This window comes from Trachinotus anak, unplaced genomic scaffold, assembly GCF_046630095.1.
Source record: "Trachinotus anak isolate AG129_WGS33_773 ecotype Australia unplaced genomic scaffold, CSIRO_AGI_Tana_v1 ptg000014l, whole genome shotgun sequence".
NCBI classification, from domain to species: Eukaryota; Metazoa; Chordata; class Actinopteri; order Carangiformes; family Carangidae; genus Trachinotus; species Trachinotus anak.
The window spans coordinates 11,672,337-11,697,683 of record NW_027273865.1 but is presented as its reverse complement, the minus strand read 5'-3'; the positions used below and the strand labels follow the sequence as shown (position 1 = coordinate 11,697,683).

The 25,347-nt window shown below is 39.6% G+C and overlaps 1 protein-coding gene across 11 annotated transcripts in view; it reads right to left on the bottom strand.

The window, feature by feature from the left end:
- Positions 1–25,347, bottom strand: part of cadm1b (cell adhesion molecule 1b) — a 230,606-nt gene that overhangs the window by 40,518 nt on the left and 164,741 nt on the right. For 5 of the 11 annotated variants that reach the window (XM_071495819.1, XM_071495828.1, XM_071495821.1 and 2 more), the window contains exon 3: positions 3,750–3,859. The exons of 3 other annotated variants lie outside the window; for them this stretch is intronic. In XM_071495819.1, the coding sequence (XP_071351920.1) occupies positions 3,750–3,859 (110 nt within the window). The remainder of the gene's footprint in view (positions 1–3,749; positions 3,860–25,347) is intronic. 3 more of the 11 variants (XM_071495826.1, XM_071495822.1, XM_071495823.1) reach the window with 1 other exon arrangement.

Genomic DNA, 25,347 nt, shown 5'->3' with positions numbered 1-25,347 from the left:
TACACTTTGGTTTTGTTTAGATTAAAGATATAATGTGTTTGCTTGTTTTTCCAACTAAGTTAACCTAACCAGCTGCTGGCTCTAGCTACATATTTATCATAGAGATATAAGAGTGGGAAGAAAGTGCATAAGCGCATTTCCCAAATTGTGAAACTAATACTTTAAGGTATGGTTAAGGAAAGGATTAGGATTTCTAAAATGGTATAAAAAACTGGAATTGAACATAAATCTTGAGATGCAGAATCATCACATATGGATGTAATTGTGGGTTGGCTCCAAATCAGGATCCACCATTTGTGGGCTTCACAGGGAGTGATGATGAAAGATACACATAATCACGCTGTAGACAAGATTGCGCTAAGTTATTAATGCACAAACAGCATATAACAGGCTTTGATAATATCCTTTCAAGTCATATAATAAAAATTCAACTTTTTCTCTTGAATCATATCATTTCCTTGCGGCCCTTTAGCAATGCAGCCTAGTACTCGGTAGGGAACCACTGAATTAGTGAATGAATTAAGGAATGAGTAGAGCGAGCCATTCGTTACTTTCAAGCTACTCAAGCTGTTTACAATCTAAAAGTAAAAGAAATAAATAAATAAAGTGAGAGATAATCATAAGCATCAAATCAAAATAATCTTCATGTGGAGAGCTGAAATGTGTAAGTCTGTAATGATATCAAGTGTGCTGGAGCTCCTCATTTTCTGCAGCACTTAGTGCGTCAGTGCTAAAGAAGATGAGGCGAAAGCAATGTGAAGTGTTTTGATGTCTATTTTATTTCATCGCTGTAAAAGTAATATATTTGGCAGTCAAAACAGCAACATAGGGCAGCCTCAATGCAAGGTTACTCTGCTCCCAATCTGTTGGACTGAGAGAAAGGGAATGCAATAGATAAATTCTCCATAAGGTTTAGCAGCCCCAAGCAAGGTTGGTCCCCCTCCAATATCCTAGCCTAGGCTCATCTCCAATTCAAAACACACATAAATAACGTCGCTGTGATTAGCAATCCCATCAAAGTGAAAACAGGCCACTTTGTGGAACATGGAGGGTTTTGCGCAATTGGAGTAAACATTTTCAATTGCCTTGGCATCCTGGTCATGATTGGGTGCAAATGAGGAGAGGCAGTCATTAATTCTGGGTAGTGGGTGGGGATGGAGGGGGAGTGGGCAGAGGCATGGCACAGATGACTGGCTGATAAATTCACACTCATTCCAGCAGCTGTCTGGAAGAGTAAAGTGCCTGTATCTCTACACATGGCTGCCCTCCTGTTCCTGCATCACAACATACTGAATGAAACAGTCAGAGGGAAATACAGACCTTCAAAAGTCTGTGCGCTCTCTGAGGGGGATGTACAATCTGGCATCAAGTGTCTGGCGTTGAGGCTCGGCTCATCAGCCATCCTCAAAATGCAAAACAGAACCCACCCCAATCAAATTTAACAAAAGTTGAGGAAATCAGGACATATTAGCAGACCAGCTCCTCCATCAGAAGTTCGGAGAGAGGCACCTTTTGAATCAAGTTGGCTCTGTCTTTGATCTTTTCTCTCTTGTTTTGACATCAAAAGACATGAAAGGGGCAGCAAAAAGCCGGACAGCCAGCCCCCAATGCCTCTCCCTTGAGTCACCGCTGTCTGCAGCAGTTGTGTCCTTTTAAGGAACAACCAGGACTATAGACGGTCATTAACAATAAAAGTTTCTCCCTGTGCTTTTCTGATGATGCCTTTTCACTGCTCTGTGTCTTTATCCCTCTCATTAAACCCTTCATGATCCTCATGATGAAATGCTGTTTTAAGGATGTTCTCAAGTGAGAAGCCTTCTGTCTCAGGGTATAATTAGCGCTGTGCCATTTCTTCTAGACCCTGTGCATGGGAAGGTTTCAAAAATTTCATACCCACTAATTTGACCATCTTTCTGTTTTTGTTTTTTTTTTTTAAACCAAAGATAAGTTCTTAGATGCTCTGTGTGACAATTTAAATGATGCTACAACATCCCTTGAAAATAAGGATGTTCAACTTGAGAAAATCTTTTTTTTTTCTTACCAATTGAAACATTACAAGGTGTTTTTTAGATATAAATGAAATAACTGATATACTGTAATGATTGGATACCAGTTTGTAAAGGGAAACTTTTAACAAAGTGTTTATAACTCATAAACAGTGGCTCAACGGTTGGTGAATCGTTCACTGACGCTTTATAGATCAGTTCTAAGCCATGAACGAGTTTGTGAAGGTTGTGAAAAATCTTTTTGAATGATGTTCACTTCCCTTCCAGGAAAGGGTTGCAGGACGAAGGGTCTGGACTAAAAGTCATTTCTGAACAACTTATAAATGGATTGAACATTGATCAATGAATTACCAACATTTATAACACCATTATTACCAAATAAAAAGCATAAACATCAGCCAAGAGATGTTTTCACAACCTGGAAACGCAAACTTATGTCTGACTTATTATTAGTAAGCATTAGTAAATTATTTATTAACCATTTTATAGGAATTGTTAAAATTTATATCACTATAAACCTTATAAAAATAATGGTTTATTAGAAAGTGTTATCTGCCTCTCAATGACTCACAACACTGTTAACTGCTCCCTTTGAAATGTTTTACTTTATTACATTAAGAAAAGGAAAGTGTTATAAGCTCAAATTTGTCAGGTGCAGAGAACTGTACCTTACAAATTCTAAATCTAAACATATTTTAGGAGATTGCTTAAATGTCTTGCAGGAACTGCAGTTATAGTTTTAAGGGATTTTCACCTAAGCAAGAAAGATGGGTGAACTTTGCATAGTATTCATTGATTAGAAGGTGGCACTAATAAGTGTTATGTGTTTTTGTAGTTCTTGGCTTTGTGGTCTATGTGGCTTTAGCTGTGACAGGTAAAATTCTGTTGCTTTTGTTTAACTTCAAACCATGTAAGAAAGAGCACAACATAAAAAAAAAAATTAAAAAAAAGAGTTAGTACACATGTTTTAGTGAGGTGCTAGTTCGCAGCAAGACATCAGAGAAAAGAAAAGAGAGCTGCACACTCACAAAAGAAGAAGAAAATATGTGCTGAAAGAAGAGCCAAATGTTGTTTGAATATACAGTGTATACAGGCTATTATGAATAATTCTATATGGGAGTAATTGTTTAGCTAATCATTTTTAGCCAGTCTGTCAGTCCATCACTTGGTCCAGACTCAAACATCTTAGTAACTATTGGATTTCAGATTCAAATTTCTATGCAATTAATACACAGAAATTCATATGTGTACAATACATTAGCATTTAGCTGAACGCACAGCTGTACTTCAGATCACAGCTTGTGTTTATCTTTTACTCATGGTATGATTAAAAATAGTCCACCTCCATGTTAGCTTGGCTCAATAGGCTACAGCATTTGTGACAGTTTGGATTGTATTTTTTTTTTTTTTATCATTGCTGCTTACTTGAAGAACTGTGGTTTTGTGAGTATCTTTTAATCCTTCAGATGAATGCATAGTGGCCAGATGAGTCTGGACAGAAATTTTAAACCTGCCATTACGTTGTGTGGCAAAGTGTTGATTTGAGAACTGCAAATAAAAAGAATGGACTGGCATGGTGAGTGCATGTCTCTCTCTCCTCCTTTCTGAAGAGAAAATACCAACATAACCAACCATTTATGTAAATATGCACAGATGAACAGACTGCGGTGGACAGCCAATCAACAGACACAGACAGAAGCAAGCAAGTCCAAATGAACAGCAGGTAGCAAAAAAAATGAGTACCTGTCACGGTTTCAGCAGCTCCTGTTGCAGCGCGGGCGAGGACAAGAGCAGAAGAGAAGAAAACAGACAGGATGTGAGCAGACAGGATCCAAGCAGAGAGCCATATTCCACTGTTAACAAAAAACGTACTCATAATTTCGAAGTAGGTGTGTTGAAATTAAAACTCCATATGCCACAGTGAATTCAAAAAGTCTTCAGACCTCTTCCCTTTTTCCACATGTTGTTATGTTTCAACTGATATATAATATTTGTAAATTTCTTAAAAATGAAAAACTAGAAATATAACATTGATTATTAAGTATTCAAACCCTTCACTCAGTACTTAGTTGAAACCCTTTTGGCAGCGATTATAGCCTCAAGTCTTCTTGGGTTTGACGCGACAAGCTTTGCACACCTGGATTTGGGGATTTTCTCACTGAAGCTCTGTCAGGTTGGATGGGGAACAGCCATTTTCAGTTCTCTCCAGAGATGTTGAATTGGGTTCAAATAAGGACTGCGGCTGGGCTACTCAAGGACATTCATAGAGTTCTCCCTAAGCCACTCCTGCATTGTCTTGGCTGTATGTTAAGGGTCATTGTCCTCTGGGAAGGTGAACTTTAGGTCTAGTCTGAGCTCCTGAGCGCTCCAGACCAGGTTTTCATTGAGGATATCACTGTACTTTTCTCTGTTCAGCTTTCCCTCAACCTTGACCAGTCTCCCTGTCCCTGCTGCTGAAAAACACCCCCACAACATGATGCTGCCAACACCATGCTTCACCATTGGGATGGTATTGGGCAGGTGATAAGAGGTGCCTCTCACTGAGGAGAGGCTTCTGTCTGGCCACTCTGCCATAGTGCTCAGATCAGTCGAGCGCTGCAGTGACGGTTGTCCTTCCTAAAGTTTCTCCCACCTCCACACAGGATGTCTGGAGCTCAGCCAGAGTGACCATCAGGGTCTCAGTCACCTCTCTTACCAAGACCCTTCTCCCCCGATTGCTCTGTTTGGCCAAGTGGCCCAGCTCTAGGAAGACTCCTGGTTGCTCCAAACTTCTTCCATTTAAGCAGAATGTTAAATGCAGCAGAATTTATTTTTGTAGCCTTCTTCAGACACAATCCTGTCTCTGAGCTCTGTAGGCAGGTCCTTCACCTCATGGCTTGGTTTTGGCTCTGACATTCATCCAATTAATTGAATTTATGTTCACTCCAATCAAGGTATAGAAACATCTCAAAGATGATCAAGAGGAATGGGATGAGCTATATATTTAATCATAGCAAAGGGTCTGAATACTTATGTGATATTAAAGTTTTTCCTTTTTAACATTTTTTCAGAATTTTCTAAAACTGTTTTAGCTTTGTCATTATGCAACACTGAGTGTAGATTTATGAGGGGAAATCTTCATTTAAATGATTTTAGCATTAGGCTGGAACATAACAAAATGTGACAAAAATGAGGAGGTCTGAATACTTTATGAATGCACTTTATTTGTATAATTTAACACCAATTAAGAAAGATAAAGGCATCATGATGAGCAATTTTTACAATCCAGCTCTTCTATTTTTCCACAGGTGTGTACAGTCCCGACATAATGAGCCATTTTTCTCCCTTTATCCGTTTTCCCTGGGATTTATATTAATATGGAGGAACAGAGGGAATATGGACTTTGTTTTTTCCCCTCATGTGCCTGATTGAGATTCCAGCCAGCCCCGCTATGGAGCAGCCACTGCCTGGAGACGCTCCCCTGGGACCCGCAGTGTATCCTGGAGAAGAGAGCACCCATTCGGAACGGTGCCCACCCAAACTGGCATCTCACAGGGCATGGGAGACTGGCGTGTTCCCAAGTCCCTGCAGCAGTGCTCAGGGACTGCACCCTCGGGAGAGCTTCCATCATTCATTGTCTGCTATTCATAAACAACCCCCCCCCCTCTCCATTCCTCACACGCCTCCTCCCCCTGCCCTCTGCTGCACATCCACATCTACATTTTTATATTTCATGCGCCATCTTTTATTATATTGACATTTCACACAGGCTTTGGGGCTTCTGTACTCTGGCTGTGAGCAATGTAAGCTTCAGCGCTGAGCATACAGTATGTTGAAGTGACTGCTTGTCTCACTTGTCATTGCTGGCGTAATAAGGGTGTAAGGTATGACACATGTCCTTGTTACACTCCTTTGTGTATTTTCAATGTGTCAGCAATTCCCTCAGGACAAAAAAAGTGTGAGTGACAAATCGCACACGATGGGAAACAACTTTTAAACATTGTCCAGGGGCCTGCTGCAATATCTCACTGGCTTAAGCCGCCGCTTCTTTAAAACTTAAAGTGTCAGTCAAAACTTTATCTTTATTATGCAATAATTCTATATAATGAGGCTTCTGGGGCAATTCTGCTCCAGCTAAAAGTGATTTACAAAAAAAAAAAAAAAAAAGAGAGAGACAGCGAATGATAAAGGTTGATAGCCAGACTCAAACTCGAGCTTGAATGAGCACACCGTGTGCGTCCCAGTCCAACCAGCCCTCAGGATAGCCCATAATGAGGCATTTGAGCTGCTTTAATTGCCAGGTAATTATAATGTTGTAGCAACATTATGTAAATGGCTCATTATCATCTTGTATGTGTACTATATCTGCCCTCATTTTATGTTACTTTGTCAGGAGTGTAACCCAGAAAAATGCATCACCCTGATACCAGGGCATCTCAGTGTTTAATCTTGTCAACAGAGGCCTATATCTAAACAGAGAGACTTGTGATATAGTGTGGTGACACCTTGCCTAACCCTTCAGTATGATCCACTTCCTGCTGGTGGCCTCTGAAGAGGCTATAAATAGCTTTGTGGTGGCGGTGGAGTGTCTGCTGTGCATCCCTTCTCTCCTCTGTACCTGCAGCACATTAGGTAGAAGTTATGAGGTGCCAGCTCGCCTGTGATTAGATGTCATGGCTGTCGCTCTGCTTAGACAGTGCTGATAGACAGATTTCTTGGGAAATGCGTGTGATGGCATTCGTGTGAGTGCAGCCGTTGCACCAATCTGTCAATCATGCGGGATGAGAGCAGGCAGGCCAGCCGTCCTCCAAATAATGTCTGTCCTTGTCTCCTCACCTCTTCTCCTTTTCATCCAAATCTCATTCTCCTGTTCCACACAATGAGCAGCATTATGTTCAGAAACAGAAAAGTGGAGCATTTCCCACTCTCCACCTGCCGTGATTCTACATTTCCTGTTGGAAACATGCTCATGCTTTATGTTTTCTGTAAGAAGTGAGGTTCTAAGTGCTCTGGTACCCAGGCATTTGTGTTCAACCCATTGCCACCCCACTGAATACGTAGTAATCTATTTTTTAGTCAGTGAGGCAAACTCAGTTCTCTGGAGAGTGGATGTCTGTGTGGTAAGAGTGGCACATCGCCTCTCTCCTACTCTCTCTCTCCCTCTCTCTCTCTCTATCTCTGATCGGTAAAAGCAGTGGGGTAACACTAATGAGACAACATTTCTTCTCAGTACTAGTATGATGCCTTTGAATTAATGTTCTTCCTTTCAGGTAAAACATTCCCTTGCTTATTTTATGCTCATGATCTGTAGCATGTTGCATGTCAACCTAGTGTGTGATGGCACTGCATAAGAGGACACAACAGAGTTGGATGCTGGAAGTCTGTAGTTCCCCATTGAGAGCCACACTGGTTACTGTCGTGTGTGTATGTGTGGAGCGACGCTATCTCACTGTGTGTAGCCCACTGTGTTTTCATTTAATTAGAAGGATCAGAGGTGGGTTTCAAACTTTTTTTCTCTTCAAGGGAATCGGATGGAGACGCAAGCTCCTGCAGAGTGGACCAAATAAACATGGACAACTTCTGAGGTCAGGATTTTCACAAAAGAAACCGATCAAAGAGTTTCAGCTGTCCTCACAAAAAGAAAAAAGAACAGCGTCCTACACCTTGTGCTAGTCTTTGTTGTCAGGGATAATCATTTTCAAATTTTCCCTACAGATATATATATAGATTCTTTGCACGAACTAGTACTGAAGATTCGACAAAACAATCCTATTAACAGTGCGTGGAGTTTTCAACCTGAGTCTCATCAACAAGTCTTTTCAGCAGATGCAATGTTAACGTCAGCTTGTCCGTCCACATGACACAAGGCCAAACTCCCTCCTACAGCTGCAACGACTGAGTTAATCAGCAGAAAATTACACAACAACAATTTTGACAATTGTTATCGGATGCTACTATTGAATACTTTTGGGCTGATTGTTGAACAAAACAAGCGGTTTGAACATGAGAATTTAGATTTAAGCAAATTGTTTGGAAATTTTTTGTTATTTTCTGACATTTTAGAGACCTAACAATTAAGTGTTTGATTGAAAAAATAATCATGTGATTAATCTGTAATAAAAATAATAATTTAAGGTGACCATATTAAAAATCTGAACGCTTACTTTATAACCAGCAGCAGTCCTGCTTAGTGTGCTCATGAAGAAAAAAGTACCATACAGTTTAAAACGAGAATAAGAAATGTCTCAGAGGCGCTTAGGATTACATAAAGTATGAGCTCCTGATCTGAAATAACAACAGATCCATGTCAGTGACAACTGATAAAACTCCACCCACCAGTGAAGACTACATAATATGAATAAAAGCACAGAAAAAGCTAGTAAGGATTTTTTTGACCTTTTATGTTTATTAGTGAAGACTTTAATTGTAATGAATCATGCATTTATACAACCCCTGAAGGGTGTTCGCATCATACTGTAAAATTACTGTTTTGTGCATTTTTAAATACCAGCACTAATTTAGCTGCATTTTATTTACACACTTGACCCACTTCTTTTATCATCAGCTCTCAGGTCCAGTTTAATCCAGCCCAACCTGTCAGTGAGATATCAGAAAATGCTCACCTGTAAACAGCACTGGGAATATTCAGATTAATTCTCCCCAGAGTCGACCAAAACATATTTATCAGGTTGGCTTACAGAAGATGCAAAGCATGTTCCTGCTTGATAAACTGTAATAAAAGGGAGATTTTGCAAATATCCCCACAGAGGTGGTTAATTGCTCAGCAACTGTTGATTGAATATGCTTTGTGAATGTCCAATCTATGACCAGAATATTTGTGTTGTACTCATGAAAAGCCAAGAGGACACCTGTAGCTGAAGACATCTTTTATGCCGGGAGATTAAGGGATAATCCTTCAGAAATGCTGGCAGATGAAAAGCAGATATATTGAATTTGGTACCCAGTCTCCTTTTAGTCAAGTGTATCTACAATTGCACATAAATAACAATAGATGGATGCCCTTATGAATAAAAGGCTAAAATTAAGACATTTCAGCATCAGTAATATCTTTGAACCCCCCCCCCTCCCCCCCAAAAAAAAGGTGTGCAGTCACATTGGTGTACGTGACTGGGTCTTGTCAGTCACCACACATGAAAACATCTCTGCAGCTGGCAAAAAGAAAAAAAAAAAAACCCCGCAAACAGCCACCAGCCGCTTTAATGACAACTCTGCACAGCTCAGGTAGTGTTCGTCTCTCACAGTCATGTCAAGAAAAAAGGGAGCGCTAACACATCTCTGACAACTGTAGATGCCAGGCTGCTGTTCCACACAGCCTCACATGACAGACACCGAGCTCTCACAGTTACACAAATAAAACAGCGAAATGCAAAAAAAAAAGAAAAAAAAAAGTGAAATAAATGAAAAGACAGCAGCTGCTTAATATCACAATGACACACCATCAAAAGATAATTTGACATAATGAAACAAGACTATTCTACTAGGCAGGATGTCTCAAATCGACACAATATGAGGCAGGAAGATTGTTATAGTAACACACTATTAAGTCATACTGATTGTGACAAATGCAGTGAGTTCAGAGGTCTCTAAATCACCAACCAACTGCATATGCTGGGAGGTACAATGATTTCCTTTTTCCTACTAGGCACAATCATCCACTCTGTTATGTTAACAAGACTGGTTGACTGAGCATGGACTTAAGTGTAGCAGTGGCAGTGTGCTCTGCTCTCAAAACCACGCAGCAGAGAGAGATTCATGCTTAAAGCCAAGACAAAGCTTAACCTCTGGCAAAGTGGCACATCCCATCTCATTCAGATTGTCTATTTTGGGTGATGTTGCTTCTGTTTTTGTTTTTGTTTTTTGCTTTTTCTGTTGTTTTTGTGTGTGTGTGTGTGTGTGTGTGTGTGTGTGTGTTTCTTCTCAGAAGCAGCAGGCTCTGTGAAGCCTCTTTTCAGCCCCGGTCTCAGTTTTTAAAAGAAAGTTGCGACTGGAGCGCTGGATTGTTACCACAGGAGAGAAGCTGAAGCTCTGATTCTGCCCGGATCAAAACACACGCAGAACGGTTTGAATCAAAGCCTCCAAAGAGTCTTGAGGGAGGAATTTTTGCTATTCTGGAGGCGCAGTAATGCCTCACCTATGGTGTGGTCTCTTGCCAGGAAAACTCACATGAGCAATGTTCACAGAAGCCATGGTGTGTTTGCGAGTGTGTCCTACCTAGTCTGTCTGCCAGCATATCTGCTGACTCACTATGAAGGTTTGTACGTCTGTACAAGCATTGCTGCGTTTATGTGTGTGTGTGTGTGAGAGGTAATTAGGACATTAGGAGAAGCTTCTGACAGGCTTGTCATCGCCACAGTCTGCCCAGTGGAAAGGAGGTGGTCAGAGGGGTAAGTGGGGGTCCGGCAGGGTCAAGAGACAGCTGCTGCACCACCACTCACTGTCTGGAAGCACTCAGAGAATATTAAACCACTGGGGCCTCGGCCAAGACGCTCCCTCATTTATGGAATACACAAAGCCTTTTCTCAAGGAGGTAGCGTCTAATTTATGCCTCTGTTATAAAAGTGCTATTGTTTTGGGTTTTTTTTATCCTGAAACATAGGACGACAAATATAAAAAGATCAGAATAAATGGCGATGGCTCTGAGGTAACTGAGGTTATTTTGTAAATCAATGAATTTAGAACGCAATAATTGTTGCTCTTATTTTTACACTCACTTTATTTTTTCATGATGATATATCTGTGTGGTCTCACGCCTCCTGTGGATCCGTCTCCAGCAGAGAGAGGCTCTATTATTACAATACGAGACATATTAAATACACCCCCCAAGGCTGATGACCTTGGCGATGACATACCATTAATTGTATAGATGGATTATTATCATCACAACAATAGCATGGTTGTTTTTTCTGCTCCACTCTCCATAACACCTGTGCCCATTCTCCGGCTGCCTCTGCTCATATACTCATAATCACATCTATCAGCCCAAAACGTTAACTGCATCCGGGGACGCTAAACACGTCCATTTGTTTGCAGTTGTAATGTCTTTTGTGCGCCTCAATCAGGCACCTGTCAGACACACACCTGCTACCTCAGTGCTAAGAGAAAAGGCAGAGGGAAGGCCTTTTGTTTCCTCACAGAGTTTATAATCAGCACGTTGTTTCCAATCTTCTTCCACCATTTTTCAATTTCCCATTTCCCTTTTCTCAGTCAAATCACTGCTATCAATCAGGTGCGCGTTTGAGAGAGGAGAGAGCGAGAAGTGTGTGTGTGTGTGTTAGAGAGAGATGGGGAAGTTCCTTGATGGAACCATCTCCAGCCCTAGGCCTCATTAGTCAGAGACTGCAGGAGGAAATGTGTGTGAATGTGAGCAGCGGACACGTGTGCTTGCGCATGTGTGATAAAAATGAATACTGGTAGAGTGTGTCTGTCAATATGAGGCCATTTAACATTCCCCATTCCATCCAAATGATGCACAGCGGACATTATGCTCTCTATTTGAGTTCCTCTAAATGGATACTCAACCCAGTAAGTTCTATTATATTTTGCCCTTTCCCTCCACTGTGCTTACTGATATCATGGCAGACGATGACCTATAACGTCTCAAAACAATTTCTGTGCAACCATGACAACAGCTTCTCTGTATCAGCATGCCGTGCAGTGAAAATATCTCAGAAACGAATGCAGCTGACTGATGTGGCAGTCAATACGAATCAAACCATAACAGCTGCATAGGCACAAGTCATATTGATCTCGTGTGACAAGAGGAGCTCGCAGTGCATCGACATCTTTGAAGAGAGTCAACCAACGCGCTTTGATAGTCCATTTCACTGAACATGTTGAACATTACAACAGAAATAGCACAAAGTCCTTTGTAAGCATTCATGAGGCACAAATTAGGCAACAAATACAAAGAGTGAATAAAGGATGAGTAAACACAAGTCCAGATTATTGCCGACGTGGCAATATGCTAGATGTTTTACTGGGTGTATTGATTATAAAAGAGATCTATTTGAAGTGGCTGTACAAAATGGCAACTATAGTAAATTCACAATGGCAGGGTAATATACGGCTTCACTGCTTTCATTTATTCACAGCTTGACATTTCCTTCCTTCCACAGAGTGTGCTCTAACTGCGTGCCAATGGCCACATCATTTAGACTGGACCCACATGAATATTTAACATTAGTGCCTGGATCGTAGCTTGCAGAAAATGAATTATTTTTAGTGGGTTTTGCAGAGGCACCGTGAAAAACTCTCACTCTGGTGATGAATCGCTGGAGAGTTTATGTTGTATTAAGCAGGCAAAACAAATGGCTATCAATCATTTGAGGCTTTCCATGCTTGCCAGCTATGCATCCCCTCCCCCCTTTTCAGAGAATCTGTTGGTTTTCAGGGGGATCAGCTGCCAGCCTTGGGCGTGTAAAAACGGGTCAGCCTCGAGTTTAGTGGCATTTGTTGACATGGATTCAGGACGTGTTACAGTAGGCAACAGTCCTACTGCAGATTTAGGTAAATGTTAATGAAAATGTAGATACATATAATATTACAAACAACTCTTACTTGGTCATTTGCAATAATAAACCATTTTGAAGCAGCCGAGTGTCTTAAATTCTCAAACATTAGCCTACATCTCAGATAAGCTTTAAGTCTGTAGTAGGGCTGCAACTTACGATAATTTCCATTCCTTCATTCATTTCAGCAGCAAATGTGGCAAAATCATTGGATCTTAGATCGTCCTGTAAGACATGTCCAACAGCTGATTTAGAGCTTGGGACAGTGAAAATCTCACAATATGACTATTTCTACAAGCCACATTTAAAGACCAGCTAATTTCAGAATAAGACATGAAATGAGTCAGAATACACTGGCGAGCCAGCATAATGAACTGCAACTTAACTTCAAACGCACTTTGCAAGATCTGCTTTGCATATAGCCCTCTACCCCGACTGCAATCAGCATCACAATCGGGACCTCATTTTTTGAGGATTTTCAATGCTTGTATCTGTTTTTTGTCTTTTTTTCATATTAAACTGTAACACTACAAGTCCTTACACATTCATCACTTTATCTACAATGCCTCAAAAGTGATATCATACAAAGACTGTGACCAAGACTTTATAAGACCAGTTAGAGTGCCAGTAGATAATTATACAGAGAAAAACTAAGAGCAAATATAAATTGCAAGTAATTTGACTGTTGGCCTTGCACAGACTCGCACTCGACTTTTAACTGCGTTGAAGTTGGAAGGAGCTCAATCAGATACGTGTCCAGCCAATGATCAAACTATAGAGGGATATTTAAATTATCGAACCTCAAAGTTTCTAAAAATAATACACCTAATACTTTATGTACATCAGGCTGAATTTGGGGACATGGTGCAGAAGAATACCTAGGATATTTCTTTTTTTTACTTTTTACTTTGTTTATTATTTTGGTGTGTTAAAGTACATACAGTCACACCAATGATGTTCAAGGGGCTTAACTCAGGCACCATTCAGCATTTGTGTGACCAATTTTTGTCTAATATCTAAAGTCTAATGGATAGTGGGTAAGGGTTAGGAGAATTTTGTTGACTGAATGTTTTTGAGCAAAGACGCATAAGAAGAAAAGACAGAATAGTTCAATTGTCTAATCGTTTGTAAGGGAAGGTTCCAGGTAGATGTTTGAGCGATTCACTATTTGTACAACCTATTTCAAATGATGGCTCTATCAAGAAAGGGCCTATTGAGTCTTGTCAGACCACTGCCAAGGACGGTGGTACAAAGTTGTGAGTCCTGCAAAGAAATAAAATCTCCTGTACAACTGCCATTGAAAAAGAAAAAAAAATCTACGCTTTGGCAAAATTAAGAGAGCTAAGAGATCAAACCTAAGAACGCATAAAGGACTAGCTCTTATAGATGATTTAATCAGCTCTTCACACTTCCCCTACCTGCTTTGAGTAGTTTTATTTGATTGGCTATGTAATCACCTTAACATTGGTTAATTGCTAGTTAATTTACCTCTCATAGCAAACACATAACCCTCTAGTCTGCCAATCAGTCATTTAAAAATCATGTATAAATTCAGTCAGCTAAAATACGCACATACACACCCGCGAGTGCCCAAAGCACCAGTGTGACACATAGAGTTTACAGATTCTCGGATTACTTGACAGTTTCATTAAGACAGATTACCATGACCCTGAAGTTTTAATCTTCCAGATAAAGTGAAGCTGTTTTTACACCCATCCTCAAGGATGCACTTCATTTCCAACAACATCCAACCTGAGATGAGATTTGGCCTCTCTCAAATACGATCTGAATTGCTCCAATTGATTAAACACAGACTGGCAGGCTGAACAGAGCAGAGCAGAGTACAAACCCGTCTACACAGCCACTGGCAACTGTGGACACAAGATTGAGGGTAAGATATCTGTGAGTGGCCTGGCACCTGAGTCAGAGAGATAGTCCCACGTACTGGGGGAGGGAAGGAGGGAGGGGTGGTCAAATTGGAGACAGACTGGGTGGCTTTGCCTGTGTTTCCCCTTCAGGTTAATATTTTATGGATGTGCGATACAGTTCAGATGACAGTTTGAGATGACTGAGAGTCAGTGTGCACGCAGCAAGAGTTCAGCGATTTATTAGAAGGGAGGGAGTGCGGCAGGGGAAGAGAGTGAGGCTGAATTTGAGAAATGTGTTAGCAGCTGCTAATGTGAGGAGTCTCAAAATGACTCAAGTTTGTGCTCGTGCTTGTACGCACGCACATGTATGTGTGTGCATGTGTGTGAGATGAGTGAGTGCTATGTGCAACCCGAGCCCATTAAAAAGCAGCGGCACCGGCAGTACAGATGTGTCTGTCTCTGAGCCCAACATGAAACACAGAAAACGGCCTCTTTGATCATTACCTACCTGTCACTCTGCCCTCCACTGGGACCGCCTGTTACGACTGCTGATGTGCCACACTGACAGGCCAGATACACACACATACACACACACACACACACACACACACACACACACACACAAACTCAAACACATTGAAAAGAAAAGAAAAAAAAAAACAAAAAAAAAACAAAACAGCGCCGCTATGAGTCTGACTGATGTCGGCATTCAAACTCGTCCCTGAGGAGGTATAACCATGACGACCAGTAGTGTGGGCAAAGCGCAGGTTTATTATTCTATATTTGGATTCCAATTAGCCTCAGTGACTGTGAGGCTTGCTGGGGTCCACATGCGCATTTGTATCAACGGGCAATTTACTCACCAATCCCTGTGATTGTGTGTTTGTTGAACGTGGGATGAAACCAGCAGAAACCCATGTGATCAAAGGGAGAGCATATCCAGACGTAGTGAGGCAAAGGCAAACAAGCTTGTCTAAGTTTGTTTGTTGGACTCACTGCTTCTACAGTAGATCTGCTGAGAATATTTGAGGACAAACAGGAAGACAAGACAACTACATATAGTCAGGGTCAGTGGTCCTCTATTCTGTGATTTAACCACTGCTTTAACCCAGTCTACACACTTAATCATGTTACTATGTGTATTTGAAATTCACTGACTTTTTCTGTGATTTTCAAATGTCACACACTCTTTCGCAGTCATAGTCAGGCTGATTTTATATCTACCATTCAAGATTTTTAAGTACGCATGTCTGAGATTTCTGCCATTCCAGTACAATGGAGGTGAATGAGATTCTATTAGTATTCTTTTTAAAATGTCAAATGCCTTTTTTTTTTTATTCTTGCTTTCTAAAATAAATAATACAGTGAGGTTGAGCTTATGAAAAGATCTCGGTCATGGCAAATAAACTGTAGTGTAGTGTACTGTGGTGTAAGTGTGGATAGGGTCAGGCAAATACAAAACTTGGTTGAGGTTAGAGGAGGATTGTGGTTACAATCAAAGCTACAAAAGGCAAGTTCTGGAAATCAAGCTGGTCCTGGCATGACACCTGAAAGCAAAGCACTCCACTCGTCCCCTACCCTCCCTCCCTCCCTCTCAGCCCTTCACCTGCATCCTCATTGTGTTCTCTGTCTCAGCTAATGCAAGAATCAGGATCTTGCTATCCTGTGAGTCAGCCAAAGCAGTTAATACTAGCTTGAAGCCTTGGTGTGAAAAGAGTCGTGCATCAACCGTTGTTTGACAACCGTGAGCTCCCACCCCCTCTTTTGGCCTTCTCTGATTGGTTAGAAGGGCGAGGCTTACTCAAAAACTTGACACTGCTGCCAGGATGTTCAATGAGTCTGGGTCACGGAAGCCTTTGACAACATCTCTCCACATCAAGATGTTCTGGTGCATATTTTAACTAAAAAATATTAGAAAAGAGTTACGTACTGTAGTTTTAATGAGAAGGTTTGTGACAGGATGAAAACTCTTGTTTCCAGCATGAAGCTAATGGCGAATGTCCTACATGCCCATCCACTACCCCTCCCTCCAAACACTTACAATCTGCCCTGCCTCTACCTTGGCATTGAACGTAAATTGTGAACTGTGGATTTGCCCAATACTTCCTCCATCATTAGGGAAACTGTGCTAAAAAATGTACATTAGAAAAATTTAATGAAATAAAATCAACAGCAGAAATATTATCCTGTTTAGTCTGAATAAATCCCAAATCTAGTTTTTCTCTTAGGAACCATTCCTTCTGAAGGAGGAGTTACAATGAGAAATGTTCAGAGCTGCAACAATTAGTTGATTAAATCATGAGTTGACCAAAAGAAAATGAATTGCCAACTATTTTGAAACTATTTTTTTCAAGCAAAAATGGCAAAAATTTGATGGTTCCTTGCTTTCAAATGTGAGAATTTGCAGCTATTCCTGGTTTTACATCCCTTGGTCAGTAAAAAAAAAAAAAAGACATTCAGTTATATTATTTTGTGCTCCAGGAAACTATTATGGGTATTTTTTTTACTTCATTCTTATGTTTTATATCCAAGCAATCACTTGAGAAAATAATTAGCAGATCGATCGATCGATCGATAATTGAAATAATCATTAGTTGCAGCCCTAAAACTCTTGAGCATTTAAAAATGTTTTAATATTTCATTGCTCCACTGCAAAGACCAATATCAGAAAGAGAACTGGCTCCATCCTCTGCACAGACCAGCTGGCCTTCACAAAAACTACTAACTATGCTAACCAACTCCCAATGTGAGAGCGTCTAACAGTGTCTTAAAACACTGTAACTGCACTCTGTGTCGCCTTTGTATCTGTGGGTGAACAACTGCTGGTTAACATTTTCAAAAGGAATCCTTCGGAGACCCGGACTGCTTGGCTTGTTAGAGGAACATCTGCACCTTTATGATCAATCACAGTTTCTAAATCCTCGTTTACTCTGCCACATTTCTCGCTTTTTCACCGCGGTTGCTGTTGCTCTTGTTCTCTGATATTTCTGCCACCGCTGTTTCCAGCTTCCATAGGACAAAGTTATGCCTTTAATCTTCATGTGCCCCCACCTGCACAGAGTGTAAACAAATGAACAATGTAACGCAGCAGCAAGTATACACAAATTTATATGCAGAGCTGCATTTCAGGCGAGGTTGACTTTGTTGTTAGTGTACCACCCACATGACTTAGGGTGGTCACATTTGCTTGCAGCAATTTACACAGTTTAAGTTGTAATGGCTTTTCCACATCTATCTGAAACAGCTAAGACACCTCTGTAACTACTTTGGGGATACACTGTGCGACCACAGCTCAGACACCATTAGCATACATTGCACCGTCAATTTAAAGGTAATGTCTGGAGCTTATTCTAATGGGAATGAGTCAATTTGTTTTGAGAGTTGGAAGAGAATATGAGGACAGAGAAAACATGTGGCTATGATGTTGTGTGGAATTCAAGCAGGAACATGATATTGTATATGCCAAATCTCCTGATGCAGTCTCACATAATGTCATTGCTCACATGCTCCAGATCAGAGTCTCAGATCTTGCAGCACATCACAGAAAAAAACACCAGTCAAGCACACACCAAGCAAACCAGTCCAACTGACTGACAGACTCACACTTGTTCACAGGAGCTTCTTGCATCCTTACAGCACACTGTCTGCAACTTCAAGTGAGCAAATGAACTAATATGATCAGATCACACAATGTTTGCTTATCTCTCTCTGCACTTCTCACCTCAGATAAAGAAGATGTCTATCGCTCAATGCTTCAACTGCCTGTCTACATTTAGAAGATTTAACACATACACACATCCATTATGCTAAATAAACAATATTGTTTTCATACTTGTTCACTGTGATGGAGGAGGTATTCAGATGTTTTACATAAAGCTGCATTAATCATATGCATAAACAATGCCTCAAACGTGTAATGTGAGTCACTTGACTTTGAGTTCCCCTCAGCTTACGAAGTGTTTAAGCATCTTAAAGATATTTGTTTTGGTTAAAACAACAATGACAAATTTTTGTCTTTTGATTCACTCTCACCACTCTCATCAGCAAAAAAATCTCTAAAAACCAACGGTAGTCTTTGCTACCAGCTCAGCAACAAAGAGCAGCAGTGACATCGTGGTAAAAACAGTGGGGCATTTAGCAACTAAAGAGCCAGATGTTTCCCTCAGGAGTTGTAGAGACCAAAACAGAGCTAAAAGGAGAGTAACCACTGAAATTACATTTGCCAGACGACCAGAAACACAACTCCAAATGAATGCTAATGTTGCTCTGTGGAGGCTGGATGTGTAAGTCCCAAACATTTTCTTAACAAGTTTGGTAAAACAACTTGGTGATAATATATCACTGTTGTGTTAATAGCTTGTTGTGCTACCCCCAGGTGACCAAAAAAAAAAAAAAATCAATTAATGCAGGTTTAAGTAGTAAATGTAAAAAAAAAAAAAAAAAAGCAACTTTCAACTAAAAGTCTGGTATTCAAAGTTTTGCTGATGTCATATGTGAGTATCATCAGCAAATAGTTTTTTACAGAGAACAGCATTATAATGGAGCAAATTTAAAATAAGACTATTGATCCCCAGGGAGGAAATTTACAATGATTAAAAAATATATACACTGCTGAGTATTTCAATACGCTGTATAACACTGGATCATTGTAAGTTTTTTAAATCTTAATCTGCCAGGTAACTACTGACTGAAGCTGTCAAATAAATATTGTGGAGTAAAAGTACTTTCTCAACCTCTGAAATTCAGTGGAGTAGAATTGTTTAGTGGAAATTTTTTAATAGCAAGTACCTTAAACTGTACTTGAACATGCTACTTTGCTAAGTGTACTTCATTTTCCGCAAATGTTTGTACTGCATTATAATTTATTTCAAATTTAATTACAGGATAAATCTCTTGAGATGCTTGTGTTCAAGGGGGTCCACAAATGCAAAAAACATAAAAATTAAGACACAAAAATAAATATAATAGTAATTATTATAGAAAAAAAATATTGTCAGAGTGGACAAAAAGGGTTAACCTAATAACATCAACAAAAACACACACAAAAGTCTTCAAACAATCAAAAGTCTTCAAACGATCCCAAACCACACACAACATCTCTCGTCATCTGGACAAAACTACGGAAATAAGATAAACGATCACTGCACCACAAAGTAACAAAAATACAGTCAGAAACAAGAACAAGTGCATTTTAGTAAGCACACAAAGAAGTCTTGTATCCATGGAGGTAGCAATAGATCTGAGTGAGTTTGGCAAATTATTCCAGCCTGATGGAGCTTTTTAATCTAAAAGCATGTCTTCCAGTTTCTTCAGAAATGAATAGCACAACAAAGAAAGGGTGTTGAATATGTCTAAGTGAATATGATGATCTTAAATGGAGCTAAAAGCTGCTTTAAGTATGAAGGATAAAGCATAGTTATAGAAAATACATTTGAAAACAAAAAGCCACCACTGAAAATGGATACCAATAACAGGCTGGGGGTACATACCGTTTGAAGATTTTCTGTACTGGTGCAGATATAATACTTGAGATTCAGCACTGATACAAAAATAGTTTTGTTTAACTTTTTTTTTTATTTGAGAATCAAGCTGAAGTTCTCAAATGTTAGTGCTGTCAAAACACCAGCGTTCAACAAGAACTCCAAGTAAATGTGCAAAATTTGGATTTTAATTTATTTAATCAGTACTGTGCAACATCACAAATTCGATCACACATTCAATGGGCTTTCATTACTTTAAAATGTTTCTCAGTGTGACAGACAGGGATTTTGTCAGCACCAAAAAAGTATTGAGGTTCAACAGCAAACTGTAAGAGGCCTGGTGTGAGTCACATCCTCAGTCAATGGAAATAATATTACGATAATGTTTCTCATACAATGACTATAACAGCAACAATCCAGCTGCTATTACTACTAGTAATAATAATAAAATGTGAATGTCGGATGTTGCACAGAGGTCCTTGCCGGGGGAGGTGATGAACACAGAAGAGATGATGATCACGGAGGAAATAATGAGAAAGAGTGGCCTAATCTATGATACAACACTGCTGACACCTCATAAGATTAAGACGCCTCTCAGTCTAAATCAGTCCTCTATCTGCATGCTTAGCACCATTACTTGCTTTGTGGGGTTCTGCCCTCAGGGGTGCATTGCCCACACAATGGTAGCTGCCAAGCTGCAGAGCAGGAACACACACATCTATACACTTTCACTCACACAGTCACATAGAGAGCAAGAGAGTGAGAAGAATCAAATATGATGATTAATAAGGAAAACTCTGCGAAATCTTTACAGAAAGTGTCTGAATGTTCCTTTGGGCTGATAGCACAGCCACAGTGGTGGAAACTCCCCGGCAGTCTTGAATCACTACTCAGGAGTTTCCTTTCTTTCAAATCTAAATGCAAATTATTACATGCCAGGTTCAACCATACTGCTAATACAGCAGGCTGCTGGAGCTTTGATTACCAGAAAAAAATGGCATTTGAGGAAATTTTTGCTTAACACAAAACACACTGGTGAGCGGGTGTTTTCCAGGAAGATCAGAGCTATGCATAGAGTATTGTTTGCTTTGGACAGAGAAGAGACTGGCGCTGAAAGGCTAGTGTAAATACCTGGTTTTGTCAGGTCTCTGTGCTGCTGTTTGGAATCCAGAACAACCACAAGATCAGCATCAGAGAGCATTTTCATCCCTCGGCTTTCAGACCTACTGAACTGCAGCTCCACATCCTCTTCCTGGCCTCACCGCTCTTAGCTGCGAGACACCTTTACTCTTTGAAATACAACCAACCCACAAGTGCTCCTCACATCTGATTTATGTACAAGGTTGAAGACAGCACAGGTCACTGCCAAGTTCAGCTCGGGAGTTTTGTCCTTTTTCTTCTGATATGAGGAATTAATAATACTTACTGTTGAGAGCAATGACACAAAAAGACAAGAGAGTGATATTTTTAATCAAGTATACTGAGCTCATCTTGCAACAAAAAAAGCACTCAAATATATTTCACCTTTCACTTCAAACGTGCACCTTCCTGCTCTGTTTTGTATTTAAGAGGTGCACGGTACTACAGCTGATTTTTTAAATTAAATTACCAGAGTCAATTTCAACAATGCAAAATACCTCACATAGAACCTGGCAATAACAGAGGCCTGCATAATGAGGTAAAATAAAGGCTAAATGAATCCAAATCAGAGGAGCCATGGGACTCAGGGAATGTGCACTGTGAACAATTAGCTAGCTCATGCAGCATACGAATCAGCTCCTGGCACATTACACACATACTGTAAAGCTCATTACTGCTGCGGAGCACACAATCAGTTGATCGAATTCAGTGACAGAGCAGCGAGTGAGCTCTGTCAGGATCCGCCTGTCATTCAACTCTTTAACCCGCTGCTGCACCCTAATCACCCAGCGCAGACACAACAACAGCCTCGTGTTGTGTTTTAACAAGTCATGCTTCGTTATGTGCAGGACTTTTCCCAGAGTTTTTTTTTTTTTTTTTTGCTCTTTGATGGATGCTGACTGTTGTGATGCTTTCATCTCCTCCCTCTAAAAAAGAAAGAAAAAAAAAAAAGAATCCTTGAACGCAAACACCCATGGTTAAACATAAAAGGGGTGAGATATTTTAAAACTGACATCACTTCAAAGGGAGCGAACACATTCAAAGGGTATCACAGGAAAGAGATTCAAAAGCCTGCTAGTCACCTGTAATCCACTGCTAATACTTGGTCCCCACAACTGCATATTAACATTCACACCATTCACACACACCCTGGTTGAATATACAGATGTGCACAGCCAATGGGTGATTCATTAATATTCAACTGAACGCCAACAAAATGTACAGCTGCAAGATTTTCTCACGTAGATCAGTATTTGGTAGCTACTTTGTATCGATTCAGCATGCCAAGAAGAAGGATCTACACACGTGGATGTACACGGATTATCTCGTGATTATATCGGTGTCATTACAGATCAGCAGCAGCTTCATAGCGACAACTATCCCGTTAACCGGCACCCACCTCTCTGTCTTTGCCGTTCATCTCTGTCTCATTCTTTCATCACTTTCATCAGCTCTGTCTGTCACCACATTATTTGACTTTGTTGCCTCAGTCAGTTGTGTCAAAAAGTTTTGAAAAGAGGAACTGCTTTACCTCTAAGTAAACCAAAGAAGGAATTGTACCTTCAAAGGTTTTTTTTTATAAACCACTGAAGAGAAGTTAAAAGTTTGTTTAAAGTTTAAAGAAAAGCGCTATATCTTTGATGCAGCACAAACAACCATTTAAGAGACGTCTTTGTGATCACAGTTGAGGGCGATATTTTACTTTGAAAGTGAAGCTATAAGATGTGATTATATATATATATATATATATATACACACACACACACACACACACCGGGAACTATCTGATACTTTGTTTGTTGTCTTGTGAATATAGATGATGCACAAAGACTGAGTTTGCTGTTCATTTATGAAACATAAATTAGCTAGTTATCTGGAGAAAGACTGGAAGTTAGGAAAAAGCTGTTTGTAAGGATAAAGTTTAGATATGCTGCAGTTTGGTTATTTAAAAGAGTATAAAAGTACTTTTAATGTTGTTACATTTTTATGATGCTCTTTTTTGTGTGTTAAGTATGACCAGATGATTTGTGTTTTGTAAAACATCTTGCCCATGTGGGATGGGTCCGATGTTTGGTACAACAAAAAATGAAAATAAAAATACACTAAAAACTAAAGCTATAAGCTGTAACTACTGGATTTATTTGTGGATAGTTAGTAAACCAGTTAAGTTAACCATTAATAAGCACAAATTATGGGTTGCCATGTTGTCAATGTAACTAAGTATATTTACTCATGTACTGTGCTTAAGACAATTTTGAGGTATTTGTACTTTACTTGAGAATTTCCATTTTATGGAATTTTATACTTGTAATCTACTTTATCTCATATTTTTTACTTTTTACTCCACTGCCTTTGTCTGACAACTTTAGTTACTAGTTACTTTTGAGATGATCATTTTTCATTTTCTTGCTGTCATGTGAAACCATGTAGCTCAACATTTGGTGACTTTGAATTTGAATGTTTGAGATAAACTGGAGGATTATATGTTCCTTTAGGGATTGAAAAAATTCTCCAACTTCTAAAAAAGAAACAAAAAACAAGAAAGCTTAAAACAGGCTGTTTTTCTGAGCTCATGAAAAGTAGACTTTTTAGAGATACATGGTTGTTACAGAACGGCAATCGAATAGAAATATAGCATATTTTAGGAAAACACCTGGTGACAACAAATCTTCCATCCATCACATTGCCAGTTGTAAAAGGTAACAAGTTGTTAATAAATAGATTTTGGTCAGAGTAAGTTAAAAAAAAAAGTTTTTTTTTTTTTTTTTTACTACCTAGCAACCTACAGGTTGTTGTTATTACAGTGTAACAGTTGCAGGGGACCTGTTATAGCTTTAGCCTCAGCTGTTGAGCTTGCCATCACATATGCAGCCATCAAGAGAATATCAAACGCAGCTTTGCAGGCTTCTCATTTTAAGTTGAATCTGCTGTCATAACTGAGAAACTGCAGAGGTGCAATACAGTGGATAAACTGACACATGCAGTGCACTATGGAGTAAGCAGGGAGTGGTTTCAGACACAGTAATGGAGTTTTAGACTTGTGTCTAGACGTGTGTCTCAGGGTAAGCAACCCACGAATAGCTGAAAGATTTACCACAGAAAAACATACAAGCAACAGTGATTAAATCTCTGCTTTAGTGCTGGTGTTTGGTGGTGCTCAGAAAAGGATTTGTTGATGCAGGATAAATACGTTGCTGTGACTTACCCAAACCACATAAAGAGTAGGACAGAGCCACTAACTCCACTCTAACCCTGATATGCTAGCATCATCTCAGCAGCCACACATTGAATGTCTCAGTCCATTTCTGACATAACCTGAACCTTGACATAATATTATAATTAGCTTTCTGGTACGCCTATTTATGGCTGCCATGATTGCTCATAACTGAACAAACTTATTAAATGTTAATAAACTTATTAAAGCTCATGAACGTTTAGTGAGGGATGACTCATTAGAAAGCGGTATTAAATTATGTTTGTGTCATTTTGCATGAATGGTAGAGATACACTAGCAGCGTTGTTCTATAAAGGGATTTCAGATATCAGGCACAGTAAAAGTATAAACAGTGTATAACAGAAGGAGGCTGTGAACATCAGCCAGTGTAGGTACAGCCGCCGTGAAAAAGACAATCACACATTTTTGCAGAACACTCACAAGCTCTTAAGGGAAAAATGAGCTTCATCTTTAAGCTGCTCAAATTTCCATTTCCATTTGATTTCTCTCTCAAACTACTGCGTATTAGTTTGGCACAGCAGGAAGATAAAATCCACTCTATTAAACAAATCTTTAAACCATTTTGTTTATGGGCATCTTCACTTTGACCCAAAAATTAGCAGATTGGGCGAAAAGACAAGTGAGGCAAGCAAAGAAATGAAAAAATAATGACAAGGTAAGTTCCTCTGTAGACCAGATAGAGAAGCTTTTAGTGTCCTAGCAATCCACGTTAGCACACTAAAAGCTAATACATTTTTTTTTTTTTTTTTAACACAGCCTCTAAAATGCCTCCAGGCTGCAGATTGGTATTCTGTACAAAAATGTTTTTAAAATATATTTTAAACATGGACAATCAGAATGCAGCGATTGCTCTAACATCAATTTAAACTTTGATTCAAAACAAAATGCCTTTAATGCAAAATTTATCTGCAAAATATTCCAGTGCTTTCTCTGTTTTAAGCAAATAAGTCTTGATGGATCAAAGGCGACAAATGAGAATGCTGTCGCAAAAACATACAAGCTAAAAGCAAACACCCTGCAGGTGAGGCTGCTCCACCTTAGTTGTTGCTGATGATGATGTATGTCTTTGTAAAATAAAAAAATAAAAAACATAAAGCCGAGACCTGCTAA